Source organism: Chrysochloris asiatica, unplaced genomic scaffold, assembly GCF_000296735.1.
Source record: "Chrysochloris asiatica unplaced genomic scaffold, ChrAsi1.0 scaffold00110, whole genome shotgun sequence".
Classification (NCBI taxonomy): domain Eukaryota; kingdom Metazoa; phylum Chordata; class Mammalia; order Afrosoricida; family Chrysochloridae; genus Chrysochloris; species Chrysochloris asiatica.
Window position 1 is genome coordinate 5008107 of NW_006408628.1, and position 17785 is coordinate 5025891.

The 17785-nt window shown below is 42.8% G+C and overlaps 1 protein-coding gene across 1 annotated transcript in view; it reads left to right on the top strand.

The window, feature by feature from the left end:
- Positions 1 to 17785, top strand: part of XRCC5 (X-ray repair complementing defective repair in Chinese hamster cells 5 (double-strand-break rejoining)) — a 110537-nt gene that overhangs the window by 34520 nt on the left and 58232 nt on the right. Inside the window, exons 10-13 of the mRNA XM_006867857.1 lie at positions 2214 to 2276; positions 5791 to 5928; positions 6725 to 6815; positions 10696 to 10829. Of these exons, the coding sequence (XP_006867919.1) occupies positions 2214 to 2276; positions 5791 to 5928; positions 6725 to 6815; positions 10696 to 10829 (426 nt within the window). The remainder of the gene's footprint in view (positions 1 to 2213; positions 2277 to 5790; positions 5929 to 6724; positions 6816 to 10695; positions 10830 to 17785) is intronic.

A 17785-nucleotide genomic window follows, 5' to 3' on the forward strand; every position in this document is an offset into this window, starting at 1 on the left:
TCTCTGGGTACTTAATTATAGAGGGGATAAGAATTAAGCAGAACTTTCCCCAAATGTCTGTACATGTAGAAGATACTAAGTAAGAATTATGAAAGTAAATGCAGTTGACCCTTGAATAGCACGTGGGATAGGGGTACCAACCTTGTGCATAATTGAAAATCCACATTGAGTTTACAGTTGTCCTCTTCAACAACATGTTTCCTGCTGCTGTAGTGGTGAGCTCATGTGTCAGGAGAATCAGATTCAAACATCGTGGTGCTAATCCTTTCTGTGTGAGTTACTGGAGAGAGAAACTGCTGGCTCTCAAGAGGATTAGCGTCCCCGGCATTTTGAGCTCATTGCAAGAGCAGCAGGAAAAACAATCCGAGTCTAGCTGAGCCCGTGCTGAACCGACTTGACGGCACTGAAAAACAAGAACAACAGATAAACGTCTCATTAACTGTTCTTTAACCAATCAGGAACTATTGATCTAATAGAAAGACAAGTTAATTTATATGACTATAAGGAGCTCTGGTAGCATAGTGGTTACAAATCAGGCTGTGAACCTTAATTTCAGCAGTTCGAAACTACCAGCTGTTCTGTGGGAGAAAGATGAGGCTTTCTGCTCCCGTAAAGATTTACAGCCTCGGAAACCCTATACAGGGTCGCTGTGAGTCGGAACCAACTCCATGGCACATCACCACCACCAATAAACTAGAAATCATAGGATTAGCCCTGTATTTCTTAGCATAATGGTTTTCAAGTGAGGAAGGAAAGTGGGAAGGAGAAGTTTGCCCCCAGACCTATGAGCTTCGATCCTCTTGAGCTGCTGGTAATGGTGAAAGTGCTTACAGCGACATGGCTTTAGAGGTGGGGGGACAGCAAAACCCATCAGCACTGCCCAATATGTGCAGCCATAGTATATTCATGTAAATAAACTCTAGGTGCAAGATTGGGTAGATTAGAGATCTAGACACTGAGCTTGTAAAATAAATGCAAGTGGTTGTGATTATAAAAACTCTTTAATACTCATTTTCGAATCTGATACTGGTAGAGCTCCTTCCACCCTCTGCTACTCTGCTAGATAAATTAGTGGAACTCAAAGGGGGATGGCATACATGCAGTTACTGAGTTGTTGTTGTTGTTTAGTTTCTTTTCTCTCAGTCCTGCCCCTCTCTGATTAATGCTCCACTTTGAAACCCGAGCTCTCAGGTGGTCACCTGGCTGTTATAATCTCTTTGCAGTTAATCAGTGTCTTCTCGTTGCTCTTAGGATGAAGTCTTATCCACTTAGCTTTGCTCACAGGAGCCTTCATGACGGGCCCTGCTCTTCTGTCTGTGTTCTTCTTTTCCCCTTTCGCCTCGTGCTGTGAACTGCACTCCTATTCTGTTACTCCACACTGGTTTTTATGCTCTTTCTGCACCTTTACTGACCTCTCCTTCCCACCCTAGGTGCCCTTGTTATGTGCTTCTGTGGCACCATAGTAACCCTGGACTGAAATGTTGTTGTTGTGACGTGCCATCTAGTTGGTTCCGACCCTTAGCGACCCTGTAGAGGGTTACTGAGGAGCGGGTGGTAGCTTGAACCAATCACTGACCTTGCAGTTCAAACAGCTTTGCAGTGTGGCGCATTAACCCACAGCGCCACACCAGGACTCCTAGACTGAAATAGTGCCCTCAGTATAGCCCGACTCACTGCTGTTGAGTTGATTGGGAGTTTTGGCTGCTCTGTAGGGCTTCCGAGGCTGCAATCAATCTGCGGGAGCAGACAGCCTCATTTCTCCCAAGTTGTAGTTAGCTGGTGGGCTCCAGCTGCTCATGTTGTGCTTAGTGGCCCAGTGCATCACCCACCACAGCCTATTTATTAAGCTCCTCTTGGACAGGATTCGGTCCTGATTATTGGGCTCAGAATAAATGTTTTTCACATACTTTATTGTTGTTAAGTGCTGGCCAGTAGATCCCAACTCATAACAACCCTGTATAGGGTTTCTGAGAAGTGAGTTTGAACTGCCGACCTTCTGGTTGAGTGCTTATCCAACAGCATCACACACCAGGACTAGATGCTCAAATCTTTGTTGTTGTTGAATTGAACATCAAGTTGTCTAGTACCTTCGAATGTTTGTTTTCGAATCACAACATTTTGAATAGAATTTCTTAGTAACTTGCAACATTACTGTTATAGTGCCCCTTATTTTGAAACAAAACCAATTTATTTTTCCTCACTTATTCTTGTAGGTCCAGAGAAAATTCTTTATGGGAAATCAAGTTCTAAAGGTTTTTGCAGCAAAAGATGATGAGGTGAGTTCACAATGGGACTTTGAAGTAATGCTGCCAAGTTGAGTTGTCATTTTATGAAAGTGAATTGTTTTGTGCTTTTATGACTTCAAATGACATTAATTCTTGCAACAACAGAGAGAAAATTCACTAGTCTTTAACTCTGAAAATGGAGAAATGATGAAATGAATTTGTTGTAACATGAGTGCAAGGCCTGGGAATATAGTCCTGAGATTGGAGACTGGTGTTACGGGCCACTGAGTTGGCTCCACTCAGAGAGACCCTGTATAGGAGCGGCTGGTGAACTTGAACCACCGACCTTGTGGTTCAAACTGTCTTTGTGGTCCAGTGCTTCATCACACAGTGCTACACCAGGACTCCAATGAGAGACTTTGTTGTTATTGTTGTTATAACGCTGTTGAGTCAGTTAAAACAAAAGAAATGTGAACAACGGTATTTAGATGTGGGAGTTTCCTGGTCACATGGTAAAGAATATTTCAGGTCAGGATGATGTTCTCATCCTACTGACATCTGACATCTGGTAAGAGTTCATCTTTTCCAATGAAGATACTGTTTCCCCAAACAAGGTCACGTTCATAGGATGGGGGTTAGGACTTCAGCATATGTTTTTCTGGGGACACAAGTCAATCCCTAACAGGTGGCCACATCTGCACACTTGTTAAGTCTCCAACAGCCTTTATTACCAACAGCCACAATGTTGGAAAGGGAATCTTGTATCATGTGGGATGTTAAAATAGATGAGTGCTATTTGTTTTCAACTGAAATATTCTGTAATTTAGTGAATCATTCCTTCTCACAAATGTTTTCTCTGATCAGTCACATCATTTTTGTGTGTAGAAAATCTACTTGACTATGCTGATTTGCACTGTGCATGGAAGAGGAGGAGATGAGAAAGGAAGTGGAACTGGAGATGTGGTTGAGTTAGGCCCAGCATTGGCTAGTGCTGGCGAGTTGCTGTCAGTTCCTAGCCTCCCTAGTTAGGGTTCCTGAGACTTTAAATCTTCAGGAGCTGAAAATTCCTCTACCAGAGAGGCTGATGGGCTCAAACCACAGACTTTTCAGTTTACAGTCCAGTGCTTATCATATGGCATCCTGTGCTCCCATATACAGTGTGTTGTTGTTGTTGTAAAGTGCCATAGAGTCAGTTCCAACCCACAGCGACCCTGCACAGGGTTTCTGAGAAGCAGCTGGTAAGCTTGAATCGCCTTGCAGTTCAAACAGCTTTGCAGTCTGGTGCATTAGCCCACAGTGCCACATCCATATTGTTGTTGTTATGTGAGTTGTTGTTATGTGCTGTGGAGTTGGTTCCCACTCACAACGACCCTGGACAGGGTTTCTGAGGCTGTAGCATTGTGTTCTTTCGTAGCGGTCATTCACGACTCCACCCATCCTCACTTGATATATCCCCTTGGTCCTATCACCACCACCAATCAGTCACCCAAACTAGCAGTCCCGAAAGTCTCTGATAACATCTACTTTCTCATTCCTCACCTTCAACTACCAAATTCTACCTCTGCACTGTTGCCCACACGCACTGGTTCTCTGCCAAATGTCCAAACAAACTGGAGTAATCTCTTCTCTGACTCCCACTGAGTTTATCTGATGCTCTTATTTTGTTGTTGTTGTTAAGTGCCGTCGAGTCGATTCTGACCCATAGCGACCCTGTATAGAGTTTCCGAGGAGCAGCTGGTGAGCTTTAACCACCGACTTGCAGTTCAAACGGCTTTGCAGTCTGACTCATTAACCCACAGCACAACACCAGCTTACAATTAGGATGTACATACTCTGTATTTAGTGTTTATCTTATTTTTGCTAATAAAGTATGTAAAAGCTCTTGTATTGCATATGGGCACTTAAGTAAATGATCCTTGAAGTGAACTGAAAGAATAATGAATCTTTTATGAAATCTGTAGAGGATTTTCACTGTAGGATAAGCACTGGCCTGCTAACCATGAGGTCAACGGTTCAAAATCACTGTCCTTGGAAACCCTTTACTGAGTCGCTATGGGTCCGAGCCGACTCAGTGTCATTTAACAACATTAAGATCATAGACTTTTAGTGGAGTAAATGGGAATATACATAGCTGACTGTGATACAGGGCAAATGGAGGAAAGTATACACAGTATTTGGGGAGTGCCCGGCCGCAGAGACCTGACTAAGGGAATAAATGGCGAACCGTCTCTGAATCTTGAAATGGGTTAGAAGCTAAAGATCTGGAGAAGGGCATTCAAGGAAGAAATTGTATGAGCAAAAAGTTGCAGGGATAGAAACGTCTAAGGCCTGCGAAGAAATAATAGTGAGGCTGACTAGACGGCCTGCTGCAGGTTTTCATGGAAATTCGACTGGAACACAATGAACTCTTTGAACAGGAGAGGCGGCTGCGGAGAACCGGTGGATGTGGGCAAGAGTGTAGAGGTAGAATTTGGTGAGTTTAAGGTGAGAATTGAGAAAGTAGATGCTATCAGAGACTTGGGGACTGCTAGTTGAGTTCACTGATTGGTGGTAATACAGGTAGAGAATTCAGGAGGAAAAGGGAAAATAACAAGGTGAGTTTTGTCCTCGCACAATTGGAGACACCTGCAAAATAAGCAATTAAGACCTCTACCCACCAGCTAGTTGTTGTTAATTGCCGTTGAGTCGATTCTGACTCACAGAGACTCTACATAGGGTTTCCAAGGAGCAGATGGTAGTTGTGAACCGCCGACTTTACAGTTAGCACAACAGGACTTCAGCTAGTAGGCAGCTTTAATCTGGGTCTTAAGAAAGTTTTAAAGCTGGAGATACAGATTTTTGAGTCCCCAGTACATGAAGCTGGATGAAATAATTCCCAAGTAGTTTTTAGAGTGAGTTTAGAGGAGAACAGAAGGGCCAAAAGCAGAATTTAAAGATCTGTAAGGAGGAGAGAAAAGTTTGGGAAGGAGTGACCATGATCGGGAATACTAAGAGTAGAAGCATAGGGAGAGAGCTGTTCCTGATGCCAAAGACGGAGGCCGTGGTGAGAGGGAGGGTGGACAGATGCTACTGATAGGTCAGCTAGAATGGGAACCAAGGGCTTGGCAATTCCATAGTCAGGTGACTTTTCAGAGGCTCATTTCAGTAAGGAAGTGAGGGCGGTATTTGGATTGGATGAAGAATAATTGTGCCTATGCACTGAAAACAGTAAGACCTAGAGATGAAGAGAAAGGACACTGCAGGTAGTAATTTATGAAGAACGCAGAGCAAAGAAAGATTGTTTTTTAAGAAGGGCTGAGATTTGAGTTTATTTTGAGGGTGACAGCATGAATTGAGAGGCAGTGGAAGACTGAAGAGATAAGAGAGGGGGATTAGTTAATGAAGCAAAGCCCCAGAAGAGTAAATGTGGTTAAAAGCAAATGTGCCCTTGAAGTGGGTAGGGGTATTATTATTCGTCTTGAATCTCAAACCAGATGAAAAGGTTAACAGTTTTATTTATCCATTTATTTCTGTTGTGAAAATCCTCAGATGTTGGGTGTGTTGACATATGCATCTTTCTTACTAGGCAGCTGCTGTGGCACTTTCTTCCCTGATTCATGCTTTGGATGAATTAGACATGGTGGCCATAGTTCGATATGCTTACGACAAAAGAAGTAACCCTCAAGTGGGCGTGGCTTTTCCGAATATCAAGGATGCCTATGAGGTAACACCCATGGCCTTTTCTATTCAGGTTCTTAGTTTTCTTTTTAGCTTCTTTATTCTAAGTGTGCTTCTCACATGTGCATGGGAATTATTTGGCGGCCTTATTAGGATGCAAATTCTGCTTTGGTAGGTCTGAGATGGGGCCGGAGATTCTGTATCACAAACTCCCAAGTGATGCTCATGCTGCTGGTCTGTGGACTGCACTGTTGAGTAGCAAGGAGGTAGCATAAATGATCAAAGTACAAAGGCGGCTTTTTGGTAATAAAATCAGTAAAGATTGACCAGGACTTGCCTGTTTGCCAAATCCAATGACGGCCTTCTTCAAATAAGAAGAGACTCTATCTCCATGTTCCAACTGGGACTATGGCTAAAAATTGATGATGTGAATTCATTGTGGTCACTGAAATTCACTTTATTTAGTGCTTTTCTATTTTAACACGCAGTCTAGATTCCTTACCAATTTCCTTTTTACCAGAGAGCTTCTTGTGTCAGGTCAGAAAGGAGAAGGCAAATGTCTAGACTTCTAGATCAACTTTCCTGTTACCCTGACTCTTCTCACCAGATGTGTTGGACGTACATTTGCAGTTATTCTTGGTATTCTTTCTTCTAAGCATTTCTTTTATGTTAAATATTCTTTGTACTGTTTGCAATTGTGATCTCTACTTTTTACGTATCAGATTCAGCTGTCTGATTTGTGGAATATCTTTGTTGGGCCACTTTTGCAGCATTGGGACCAGCTTTACATTTTTTTCCATTAATTTGGTTGTTTCTGCTCTACCCCCTTTCTTTCTCATTAGTGTTTAATATATATACAGCTGCCTTTCATGGAAGACTTACGGCAATACATGTTTTCATCCTTGAAAAGTAATAAGAAATACACTCCCACAGGTGAGTTTGTATCCACTTGGCTCACTTATTGACTCTAAACACAGCCTGTTCTTGGGAAATGACCTGTTATTGGCCGGGGGCCAGGGTTTCACTAGGTGGAATTGCTGGATTCCAATCATGCACAGTGACAGTGAGGGTGGTTCACTGTGTGTGTTTCCAGGAGTAGTATTAGGTTTGCTCTCAACTCTCCAAACACTCACTGTAGGTTTCCCAACTGACTTCAAGCTTAAGGAGCAGCTTGCTGGAAATGGATGCACATTCTCTACTTGTGAGCAGGTTTGTCTTTTGGAGAAGTGAAGCGACTTTCAGGATCAAACCTTGACTGTAGAAAGTGTCCCGCATAAAATCTAGTGGAGCTGTGAAGTAAAAAATTAACAGTTCTGGAAATGAGCTTTTCTCTTCACTTTTTCCTTGTGGTTTCTAGTAACAGTCCAAGTATCATTGATCCATCTCTCTTGCTTCTAAGAGTCGCTGAGCTTGATGAGGAGGAGGGCCGTCCTTAGGCATCAGGCTTCAGGTGTCACAGCAGTATACAGACAGATTTACATTGCTATAGCTCTGTCTTCTCACACTTAGTTTAAACAGTTGTGATAAAATATGCATTCTGTACCAAAGAGAACAGAAAATGAGTTGGATGTTTTACTTGACAAGTTTCTATTTTTAGTGGCAGTGTAGGATTAGGGAATTGTAAGTTGTGTTAGAACTGGGCTCTCTCTGTGACATGACTTTAGTTAGACCCTGTCGGAGCAGTGTGCTGTGGGAAGGCCAGGAATTCTAAGCTGAGTCCCCTACACCACATGGAGTCCAGCAGGTGGGCAAGGATCTGAGTGTGTGGGCAAAGCTGCCTCTGTGCTCTGTGTCTGCTGCTTTATGATCTCAAACTGTAACCAGCTTTGAACGTCTACAGGAGAGAACTTTACTGAGAAGTCGTTGTGATAGATCTCAATCACTCGGGATCTAAAACATCCTGACCAGGTTTCTGTGAGTTAAACATGTTGTGAAACAATGAGTCATTAATGTTGTTTGGCATTTATCCCGAATAGACATGTATGTGTCTCTGTTGTTGCTGTTAGGTAGCCGTTGAGTCAGTTTCAACTCACAGAGTAGGGTTTTCCAGGCATGTAGGGGTGTGCAATACCAGAGCAGTCTGACCTGGTTACTCACTGAATCTTCACACATACAGGATCACCTCCTCCCTACGGCCAGGTGACCCCTGCAATGATCACATTACCGAGCAAACAACAGTGCCACTGTCTGATTGCTCCCCTGCAAAGTCCAAACGCAGGGCGAGAGAAGAAATGTCTCATGATCAATGTCTGTGTGCTGTTTCATTTTGGTGTAGCTGTTGAGAAGGGATATTTGAAGTATAAAGAAAAGAAGCATAACACGCTTTTCAGGAAATGCTTACTCTTTCCCACCTTTTCTTAGCGATTGTAAATGATTCAAGAACAGCATTTCAGTTCAACAGGTGAACTGCTGTATGAATCAGCAAAATGAGAGCTGTCCTTGGTACTTTAGGTGGAATTGGGTTTGAAAGAGCTGCCTTTGAATTGTGCCACTTTTGCTGACTTGTAGGTTTTCATTGAGCAGCACTTGCTTTCTATTAAGGATTAGGAGAGACCGAGAAGAAGCAGGGCATATTTTGCACTCAAGGAGATTAGAGCTTGAATGGAGTGGGATAAGACATGCACACAGATGCCATCATGTATGCAGTCTGTGCTTAGTGCCGTGAGGCTCTGGGAGAGGAGAGAGGTGATTCTGACTTGGAGCGAATATGAAGGAATCAGTCCACTCTGTTCCAGCGGGTCTTCGTGGTAAGGTGGTACATTCCAATGCAAGTACGAGGGTAAATAAAAAATTATCTGCACTCTGGCTGTAGGATTTATTTTAATCAACTTTTAGAAAAGACAGCTACATCATTTTTCAACATAATCTCCTTGCTTTTCAGTACACTTTGTCCATCTGTTAACTAGCTTTCACATTCCCTTATTTAAAAAGTTTCAGGCTGAGCTGAGAGCCACAAATGCACCACTGTCTTCACTTCCTTATCAGAGGCGAATCTTTGTCCTCGAAGGGCTGCTTTCAGGAGACCATTCAGGGGACCAAATAGGTGAAAGTCCAATGGAGCAAGATCAGGACTACAGGGGGATGCTTTAATACCTCAAAAAGAAGTTTTTGCAGAGTGTCAATAGTGTGGGCAGAGGTGTGTGGACATTGTCATGCAAGATCACAACACCCTCAGATAGCAGTCCTCTGTGTTTAATCCGAAGTTTAGGCTTCAGCTTTTCAGTGAGTATCTCACTGTAACGAGCACTGTTGATTGTTGAACTTTTTTCCTGATAGCGTTCCAATACTGGCTCTTGAGAATCCCAAAAAACTGAAAGCATCAATTTAACAGCTGATGGTTGACTTTTGAACACTTTTTTGGTCGACAGTTAAAGGATGTTTCCATTCCATACTCTTAGACTCGTAGTGATGAATTTACGTCTTGTCACCAGTAATGTTTTGTGGGTTTTTAAAAAATGTTTTATTGTGAATTATGTGATAGTTTACATGGGAGAACATTAGCTTTACATTCATCCTGTCGCATATCGTTTCATTGCCATGGTTACAATCCCCTCCATGAGTCATCACCCAACCAAAGGGTATACCCCGCAAGCCTGCCTCCTGGTCATCAGCACACAGTCACTCTCCGTCTCTGGGGCTACAGTCCCCAGCCGTTCCATCTCTCCACGTCATCATCTCTGCCTTCATCTCTGGTGTCACTGCTTCTCTGGGTAGGGTCCCACACTCCACTCTTCTCCCTTGATGGTTCCAGGGACCTCTGCTCCTGGACTGTAAAGTCAATCACTCCCCTCCTTTAGCTACAAAATGTCCACTTTTACATTTCCAACCCTCACAGTCAGTCCTGATAAAAATTATTCACCATTGTACCACAAGGGACCTATCCACATCTCCTTTCATCAGCCCTGCCTAGACAGATTGGATACTACTCAGTGGAGATTCTACCTTGCTCCACACCCTCTGGATCTAGGTTCCCTCTTGAAAGCTTGTAAGCCAGTCACTTCTTGCCTTTGTAGTCTCCCCATTTTGGGTAGCCATTGTCCAAGTTGCCTATCCCTGTCTACTCTGTGTATGGAGGGGGTGGGAATGATCCTTGCTGTAAAGACTTGTTCCCTCTTTTGAGCTACTGCATCCATAGGTGTAGGTCAAGTTCATCAAATTGTATCAGATTACTCCTTTTTTCCTCTTCTTTCTTCTTCTAGTTGAGCTCTGAAGCCAGGTCAAGTGGGCATTATCTGCAAGTGTGGATGTTCTTATGCATATGCCCTCTCTTCTTGCCAGTTTTTTAAAGAACTTTTTATATTCCTTTGAGTATCAGTCCAAGTTTTGTTTGCAGATGTCCAAGTGCTTCTGTTTATCCTCTTCTATGAGTTGTTTTGGTGCCCATCTTGCACAAAGTTTTCAAAACCCAAGTCTGTCAAGGATTCTTTCATAGCCAGAGCAATGGCTGATTTGCAGATGGTGTGCCACATAATCCACTGCCACGCGTCTGTTCTACAGAATCATGTACACACTCAATGTTGTCCTCAGCCGTGGACGTGGATGGGTGTTGTAATATAACTGGAGCATAGGTATTTTTCTCTCACCCTGTATATTCAACTCTTCTGAAGCTTCTTCATTATCAAAGGGTTTTTTAAAAATGTTTTTCTCCTTTTGCTAATTACCAGTGTTTTGAATAGAGAATACGTTGGGCAGAGCCAGGACTGTGCAACCTGCCAGTGTTGCTGTGGATGCCTATGAATGGAAAACGTTGTGTTCATGGAGAATAGATATCTTATTATTTTTTCCTTTTGTTTGTGTTCCTTGGTACTTGCAGAGGCTCAGCTGAATGCTGTTGATGCTTTGATTGATTCCATGAGTTTGGTGAAGAAAGATGAGGAGGAAGGCATCATTGAAGACTTGTTTCCAACCACCAAAATCCCTAATCCGCGATTTCAGAGGCTATTCCAGGTGAGAGACCAAAGATGTGCTAATCATATGGTTTCAAATGATAGAGAACTGAGTGAAGAGTCTGGGTAACTGGCTAGTCCCAAACCAGGTCTCTATTCTCCAAGTCATGTTATCATTCTGTCTGTGTAATGAAGGATTAGTCCTTTCCTCATCGTGCTTTAGAAAGATAAAAATACTCTGAGCTTTTAAAGATTGGGATGATAACCCAAACTCACCCCCCACCGCTCATGAAGAAGGGTAATTTTCCTTAAAAAATATAGGAGCACTTAACAAAAAGCAAGTTTTATGCTTTCTAGGGTATAAAAAGCGGGTGCGGGGGGGACACGACTTTTTCTACCTAAGCTTATAGCATCATTCATGGGCCATACAAAATTATCAACAAAATTAGACTGCTGTATTTGGGTAAACATTTAATTAGCTCACCCCTAAAGATGAGGCTTTCTGCTCCTGTAAAGATTTGCAGCCTCGGAAACCCTGTATAGGGTCGCTATGAGTTGGAACCAGCTCCATGGCACATAACAACAACAACAACAACGTGATGGCTCTACCACTCATCTGTCAGTTTGCTGTACCATGGTGGCATGCATGTTTCTGTGATTCTGGAAGCTCTGCCACGGGTATTTTAAATACCAGCAGGGTCACCCACAGTGGACAGTTTTCAGCTGACCTTCCAGATGAAGACAGACTAGGAAGAAGGAGAGATGGACTACTTCTGAATATTTAGTCACTGAAAACCTTATGAATATCAGTGGAACACTGTTAGCACCAGAATATGAATATTTAAACATGATGAAAAGCACCAGAATATTGTCAGATGTAGTGTCAGAAGATAAGCCCCTCAGGTTGGAAGGCACGCGAAATGCGACTGGGGAAGAGCTGCCTCCTCAAAGTAGAGTTGACTGTGATGACACGAATGGAGTAAAGCCTGTGGGAGTAAAGCCCGCGGGACCCTCATTAGCTGTTGGTGGGGATGTTGGTTGCAACCCTGCATAGGGTTTCCAAGGCTGTAAATCTTTACGGGAGCGGAAAGCCTCATCTTTCTCGGAAAAACAGCTGGTAAACACTGTGTTACCAGAGCTCTTTATTAGCTGATGGAGCACAACTTAAAATGAAGAGAAACAGCTGTAAATACCCACTAATAAATTGGAACATGAAATGTATGAAGTGTATGAATTTAGGAAAATTGGAAATTGTCAAAAATGAAATGGAATGTAAACATCGATATCTCAGTCATTATTAGTGAGTTAAAATGGACTGGTATTGGCCATTTTGAATCTGACAATCACATGGTTTACTATGCTAGGAATGACAAATTGAAGAGAAATGGCATTGCATTCATCATCAAAAAGAATATATCAAGATCAGTCATGAAACACAACACCATCTGGGACAGGATAATACCCATATGCCTACAGGAAAGACCAGTTAATACCACTCACTACTATTCAGATTTATGCACCAACCACTAAAGTCAGTGATGATGAAGTTGCAGTTGAGTATAATTACTAGTCTGACACCCCTGGTCCTTCTGACAAGTGGACCTAAAGACCTGAAGACCTGTAGGGAAAGGAGAAGTAGACCAAATGGTGTGGAACACTTCTGAAAACACGAGTGCTGGTGTGGCGCTGTAGGATGAGCACTGGACTGCTAACCATAAAGTTGGTGGTTCAAAGCCACCAGCCACTCCTTGGAAATCCCATATAGGATTGCTGTTAGTTGGAACCCACTTATTGGCACTTAACAACACAACAACATGGTGAAAAAGAGAAACTTTAAATATTTGGTGGATTTACCAGGCACTACATCAATGGACTCAAGTGTGGCAACAGTAGTGAAGTTGTCCCAGGATCGGGTAGTGTTTCGTTCTGCTGTGCTTAAGGTCGCTATGAGTCAGTACTGACTCGATGGCACCTAACAACAACAACAACTTATCAGTGGAGTCCTGGTGTGGTGCTGTGGACTAATGCACTAGACTGCAAAGTTGTTTGAACCACAAGGTCGGTGGTTCAAGCTTGCCAGCTGCTCTTTGGAAACCCTATACAAGGTCGCTATGGGTCAGAACATACTCAGTGGCACTTCACAACAACAACACTTATCATCAATAACTGTGTGTTGGAATAATGAGCAGACACAGCCATAAACACAGGCACGTTTGTCTTGCAAAAAGCTGCAAGTACTGGCAACTTTGATTTTTAACAACTTCCCAGCTTTGTTTTTTTCTGTGGAAGAAGTTTTCAAATTAGGCATTATAAATGCTAGGATGTTTGTAAATTGAATTAACCTTTCTTCCCCTCCCAGGAACAAATATTTATTGAGTACTAACAATGTACTGAGGTCCTGGTGTGGCACTGTGGGTTAATGCGCTGGACAGCAAGGTCGGTTTAAATTGCAAGGTCGGCAGTTCATGCTCACCAGCTACTCCTTGGAAATCCTATACAAGGTCACTGTGGGTCAGAACCAACTCAGTGGCACTTAACAACAGCAACACAATACTGTGTACTGGGGACAGTATAAGGTCACTACTTGCGTGGACTCTCCAGACAAGTAGAGAAGCAGGGAGGCTACAGAGCCCATAGTTACAATGGGTGGGCACAACATGCTATAGGAGTAAGGGGAGAAAGGGATTCTTGTGAAGGGGTGGGGTAAGGAAGGCTTCCTTGTGGAAATAACATTTTGGCAGAGTTCTAAAAGAAAAAACGGGTGTGATGCGTGGCAAAGGTAGGCCGGGAAAAAGATACAGCGTATGCAAAGGCATGAAAACATCAAGCGTGCTGTGTTAGAACCCCACAAATGGTGGAAAGTGGCAGGGCAGGTAAGCAACGGGTAGGTGATGAAGTACCCTATGTGCTCCACTCAGTAGTTTGGATTTGGTCCTGTACGCAGAGGGTAGTCTGCCAGCAGGTAGGTGTTCGACATGGTTTTAAAAACAGCCCTGATGACCACATAGGAAGTAGAGTGAATTGGGAGAGACAGGAGGCAAGAGGAGCAGTTAGGAAACTCACATTGTGGAGGAGAGTGGAGAGAGTAGATTCTGAAGGCATTTAGACGCTGAAGTCCTAACTGAACAGATAGGACTAGTGGGTCATAAGGAGAAGCAGAGAAATGGAGGGTAACAAGATCCTTGTTTGGGTGACTGAAAGGATGCTGTCACCACTAATTGTGATCAAGAACATTCATTTTCATAAATGCTAACTTTGAACTATCTCTTGGAGATCTGAGTACAGTCATCAGTGGGCAGTTGAGAATAGTGATGTGGAGCCCAGTTCTCAGTGGGTATACTTGATCATTCTGCTCCTTTAGGTAGAAACGGTAGATGTGAATGAGATTGCCTGGGAGAGCGTGTGTGTGTAAGCAGGAAACATGGGAACAGTTAGGAGAAGACTAAAGAAAATCTCTCTCCCTCTACCTGTACCCTTCTGAAAAAGAGGTCAGAGAGAGAAGTGGTGCCCCAGGAAGCAGGGGAACAGAAAGGGGTCATAAAGGAAGACTCAACTAGTCAGGTGCTGTGGGAGGGCCAGCAAAGGGTCGTTGGGATCCCAGGCCAATAGAGCAGTAGGGGAGCTAGGTTACATGCATGGTGGAGGAAAGTCTTTTGAAGAGGAAGAGGATTTGGGGCCCAGGAAGATGGCTTTTTTTCTCTCTTTAAATGAACACTCTGTGCTGTGCTGTCAAGTCAGTTCTGCCTTGTAACAGCCCCTCTCCCCTTTATAGGGCTTCCAAGGAGAGGCTGGTGAGTTTTGAACCATTAACTTTGTGGTTAGCAGTCCAGTGCTTATCCTACAGTGCCACACTAGGACTAAGGGTAAATGAGTTGGATAGAAAGGAGTAGGAGGCAGAAAGGAGGGAGAGATCAATCGTCAATTTGTTGACAGGAAGTTAGTTTAATTCTAATTTTGAAAAGAATTGTTTTTTCTGAATATACAGGCAAAACTGCCACTTAAATGATGGCTACCACCCTCACCACCACCAGTTGCTGTTGAGAACACTCATGGTGACCGTGTGTGTGTCAGAACAGAACTGTGCTTCATAAACTTGCTTTATTTTCAGTGTTGACTTTATGTTGCTGCTCTGTTGTTTTTAGGTTTTCATTTATGGTTGTCTCCTTTTGTCTTTTGGAAAGTTGACTGCCAGGGCATTCTTCCAAAGTTGCTGCAGTGTTACTGAGATCAACATGTTAATAACTTCTGAGTCACCCAGTGAGAAACCTCATTAATCCCCAAATACCAGTCAGAAGAGTTCTTCAACTGGCAATGTCAATGGTGGTGTCCTTTCACTTTGGGGATGTCATATTAGACAGAATCCATTTATTAAAATTATTTTTGTGTCATATCTAAATGGTAATAGCTTACAAATTTTTAATGTGGTCTGAAGTTTTCTCTCTAGTTTTTGTCATTAAAAAAAAAAAATCACATCAAAGGACTAACAGTTGTTAAAAGAGAATAAGTAGATCAAAGTCTGTGATCTTAGCTTCCCAGTTGCTGAAAAAAGTCACTTTTTTATAACTTCATTTTGTAAAATAAATTGGGATTTGTTGCTCAAAAGCATCTAATAAGTATCTCACTTAAATTTGCTTGCCTCAGATATGACCACTGAGAAATTATAAGAGAGAGAATGATACTTCGGAGCATCTGTTGTAGATGTTTTGTTATTTATTCATGGTTGAAGACCCTGGTTGGAAGTGTCTGGAGTCTAGAATGGAAATCTGGGATGTTTTCAGTTGGGAGGCTGGGTAGGACAGTCACCCCAAGGTGGTTTTAGCAAGTTAACCATGTCACCAGTCGAGCCCTCCACAGATGTGAAGAGTTGTGTGCAGTGTGGTGTGTTCTTTCACAGCTTACAGCTTCAGGCTTTCAAAACGGCTACTGATACTTTAATGAACTGAGGAAGAGTCCTGGGAAATAAGGGTTATGCATGAGATGTTCAGGGTCGATTCACAGGGCCTGGGATCATTTTTTGGCTTCCCCCTTTGCTTTACATTAAACAAGCCTGATGTTATTGATGCTCAATAGGAAAGTCGAATATGTAGGAGAGAAGAAAACACAAATCAAGCTCTGAAGAATACCTTGTGGGGAAAGAAGAATTGTAGGAGATGGAGCAACACATGGAATTCCTAGAGAAGTCTGCTACTTAATTCCCACCCCAGGGTTTTCTAGGACATTTATAGGACATTAACTCTTAGGTGATACTTACTCTTTAGACCAAAGTACCTTACCTTTTAGAATGGAGACTTCTAGCATGTTCTTCAGTGTAGTAAAACTATCCATGGGAGAATATCAATCATACTCTTTGTGACATGAAGCAGTTATTTTGAAATTGCAGGAGTTCTTCAACTCCCTGTTGTTGTTTTTTTCCCCTTCAAAATTACTGTTGTTTAAAGATATTAGGAATCTTACTGTCCAACCAAAATTTAGAATTATTCTCTAGCAAGGGAAGAAAAATGCTAATGAACAGCTCGTTCCAGTTTTGTTTTATTTTTCCTTAATGGCATCTCCTTTTATTGGTTACTTTCTAGTACTCCATTCAAAATAATATACTTTTCTCAGAAAATACCAGTATTGCCAAAGCTTGGCTTCGCTTCCTGTGAGCAGTGGCCTTGTTCTTGGTCCTGCTCTTGGTTTTGCTTTGCTTCTGACAACTGTCAACAACTAGAGTCCTAGGAAAGAGCTCTTTGTTCCTTTAGCCAATATCTGTTTAGTACTTAGGGTACTACTTTCAGTGCTTAGAATTCACAAGTAAATAAGGCAAACAAGATCTCTGCTTTCAAGGGGGAGGGTTAGATAATAAACTAAAAGATCAGTAAGCTAATTTAGATAGCGGTGAATACTGTAAAGAATATAAAACAGGAAATGATAATGATTGGGTAATAGGATGGAGGTAGAGAGATTACTTCAGATAGTGTCCACGGAAGCCTCTGTAAGGAGATGATACTGACTAAAGACCAGAATGATGATCAGAGGAGCCGGAACCTAAGAGGAAGTCACAAGAGGTAGAGGGAGCATTTACATGCAGGACCCAAATGCAGCAGTGAGTCTAGCCCATTGGTGAAACAATGCCCAGAGTCCAGCTAGGGTATGAGGGTGATGGAGAGATAAGAAGGCTAATGGTGCTACATTCTATAGGATGCACAGAATGCAGACTGGAGTTCTCTCTAAGGTCACTTTAGCTGTCACAGAGCAGTGAGAGCAAAATCAAGGAGACTCATTTTATTGTATTTATTTTAATTTTTTATTGTGAATTGGGTGACGGGTTACAGATTAGATCCTTTTCCATTCAACAGTTCATACACATTTGGTTTCATGTCTATTCTCCTTCCAGACCTGTTGATTATTTGGCTGAAGGCTGAGCCATGAGGTGGGCTCCTTTCCAGACCTGAAAGGTGACTGAGGGCTCCGCCAGTCTCAGTCCAGGCTCTGCACCAGTCTTTTTCTACAGTCTTGAGTTTGGCACCACATTTTGGGACACCTGTTTTAGAAGGTGGCTGTAGACCAGGTAAAAGGTGATGGTGCAGGAATAATAGCAGTAGAGATAGAAGTGGGTAGACTGGTGGGGAAAGCGCAAATTCAGCATGTTTGGGAAGTTTGAGACGTGTGGTCTTCTCATTTCTTTTGTGGATTTCTCCCTTGGACTATCTGAGCATGGACAGCAACTCTGTAGCCAGCTCTTGCACCATAACTTGTTTTCTAAGCACAGTAGGCATTGTTGTTGTTGTTGTCAGGTGCCATCGAGTCAGAACTGAGTCATAGCGACCCCATGCACAGCAGAATGAAACAATGTCCGATCCTGGGCCAACCCACCACCGCTGCCACACTTGACGCCATCAGTGATGCCACCTGGCTGATCCATCTCGTTGGGGGTCTTCCTCTCTTTCCCTGACCCTCCACCTTACCCAGCATGACATCCTTCTCCAGTGACTGTTCCCTCCTGACAATATGTCCAAAGTATGAGAGACGAAGCTT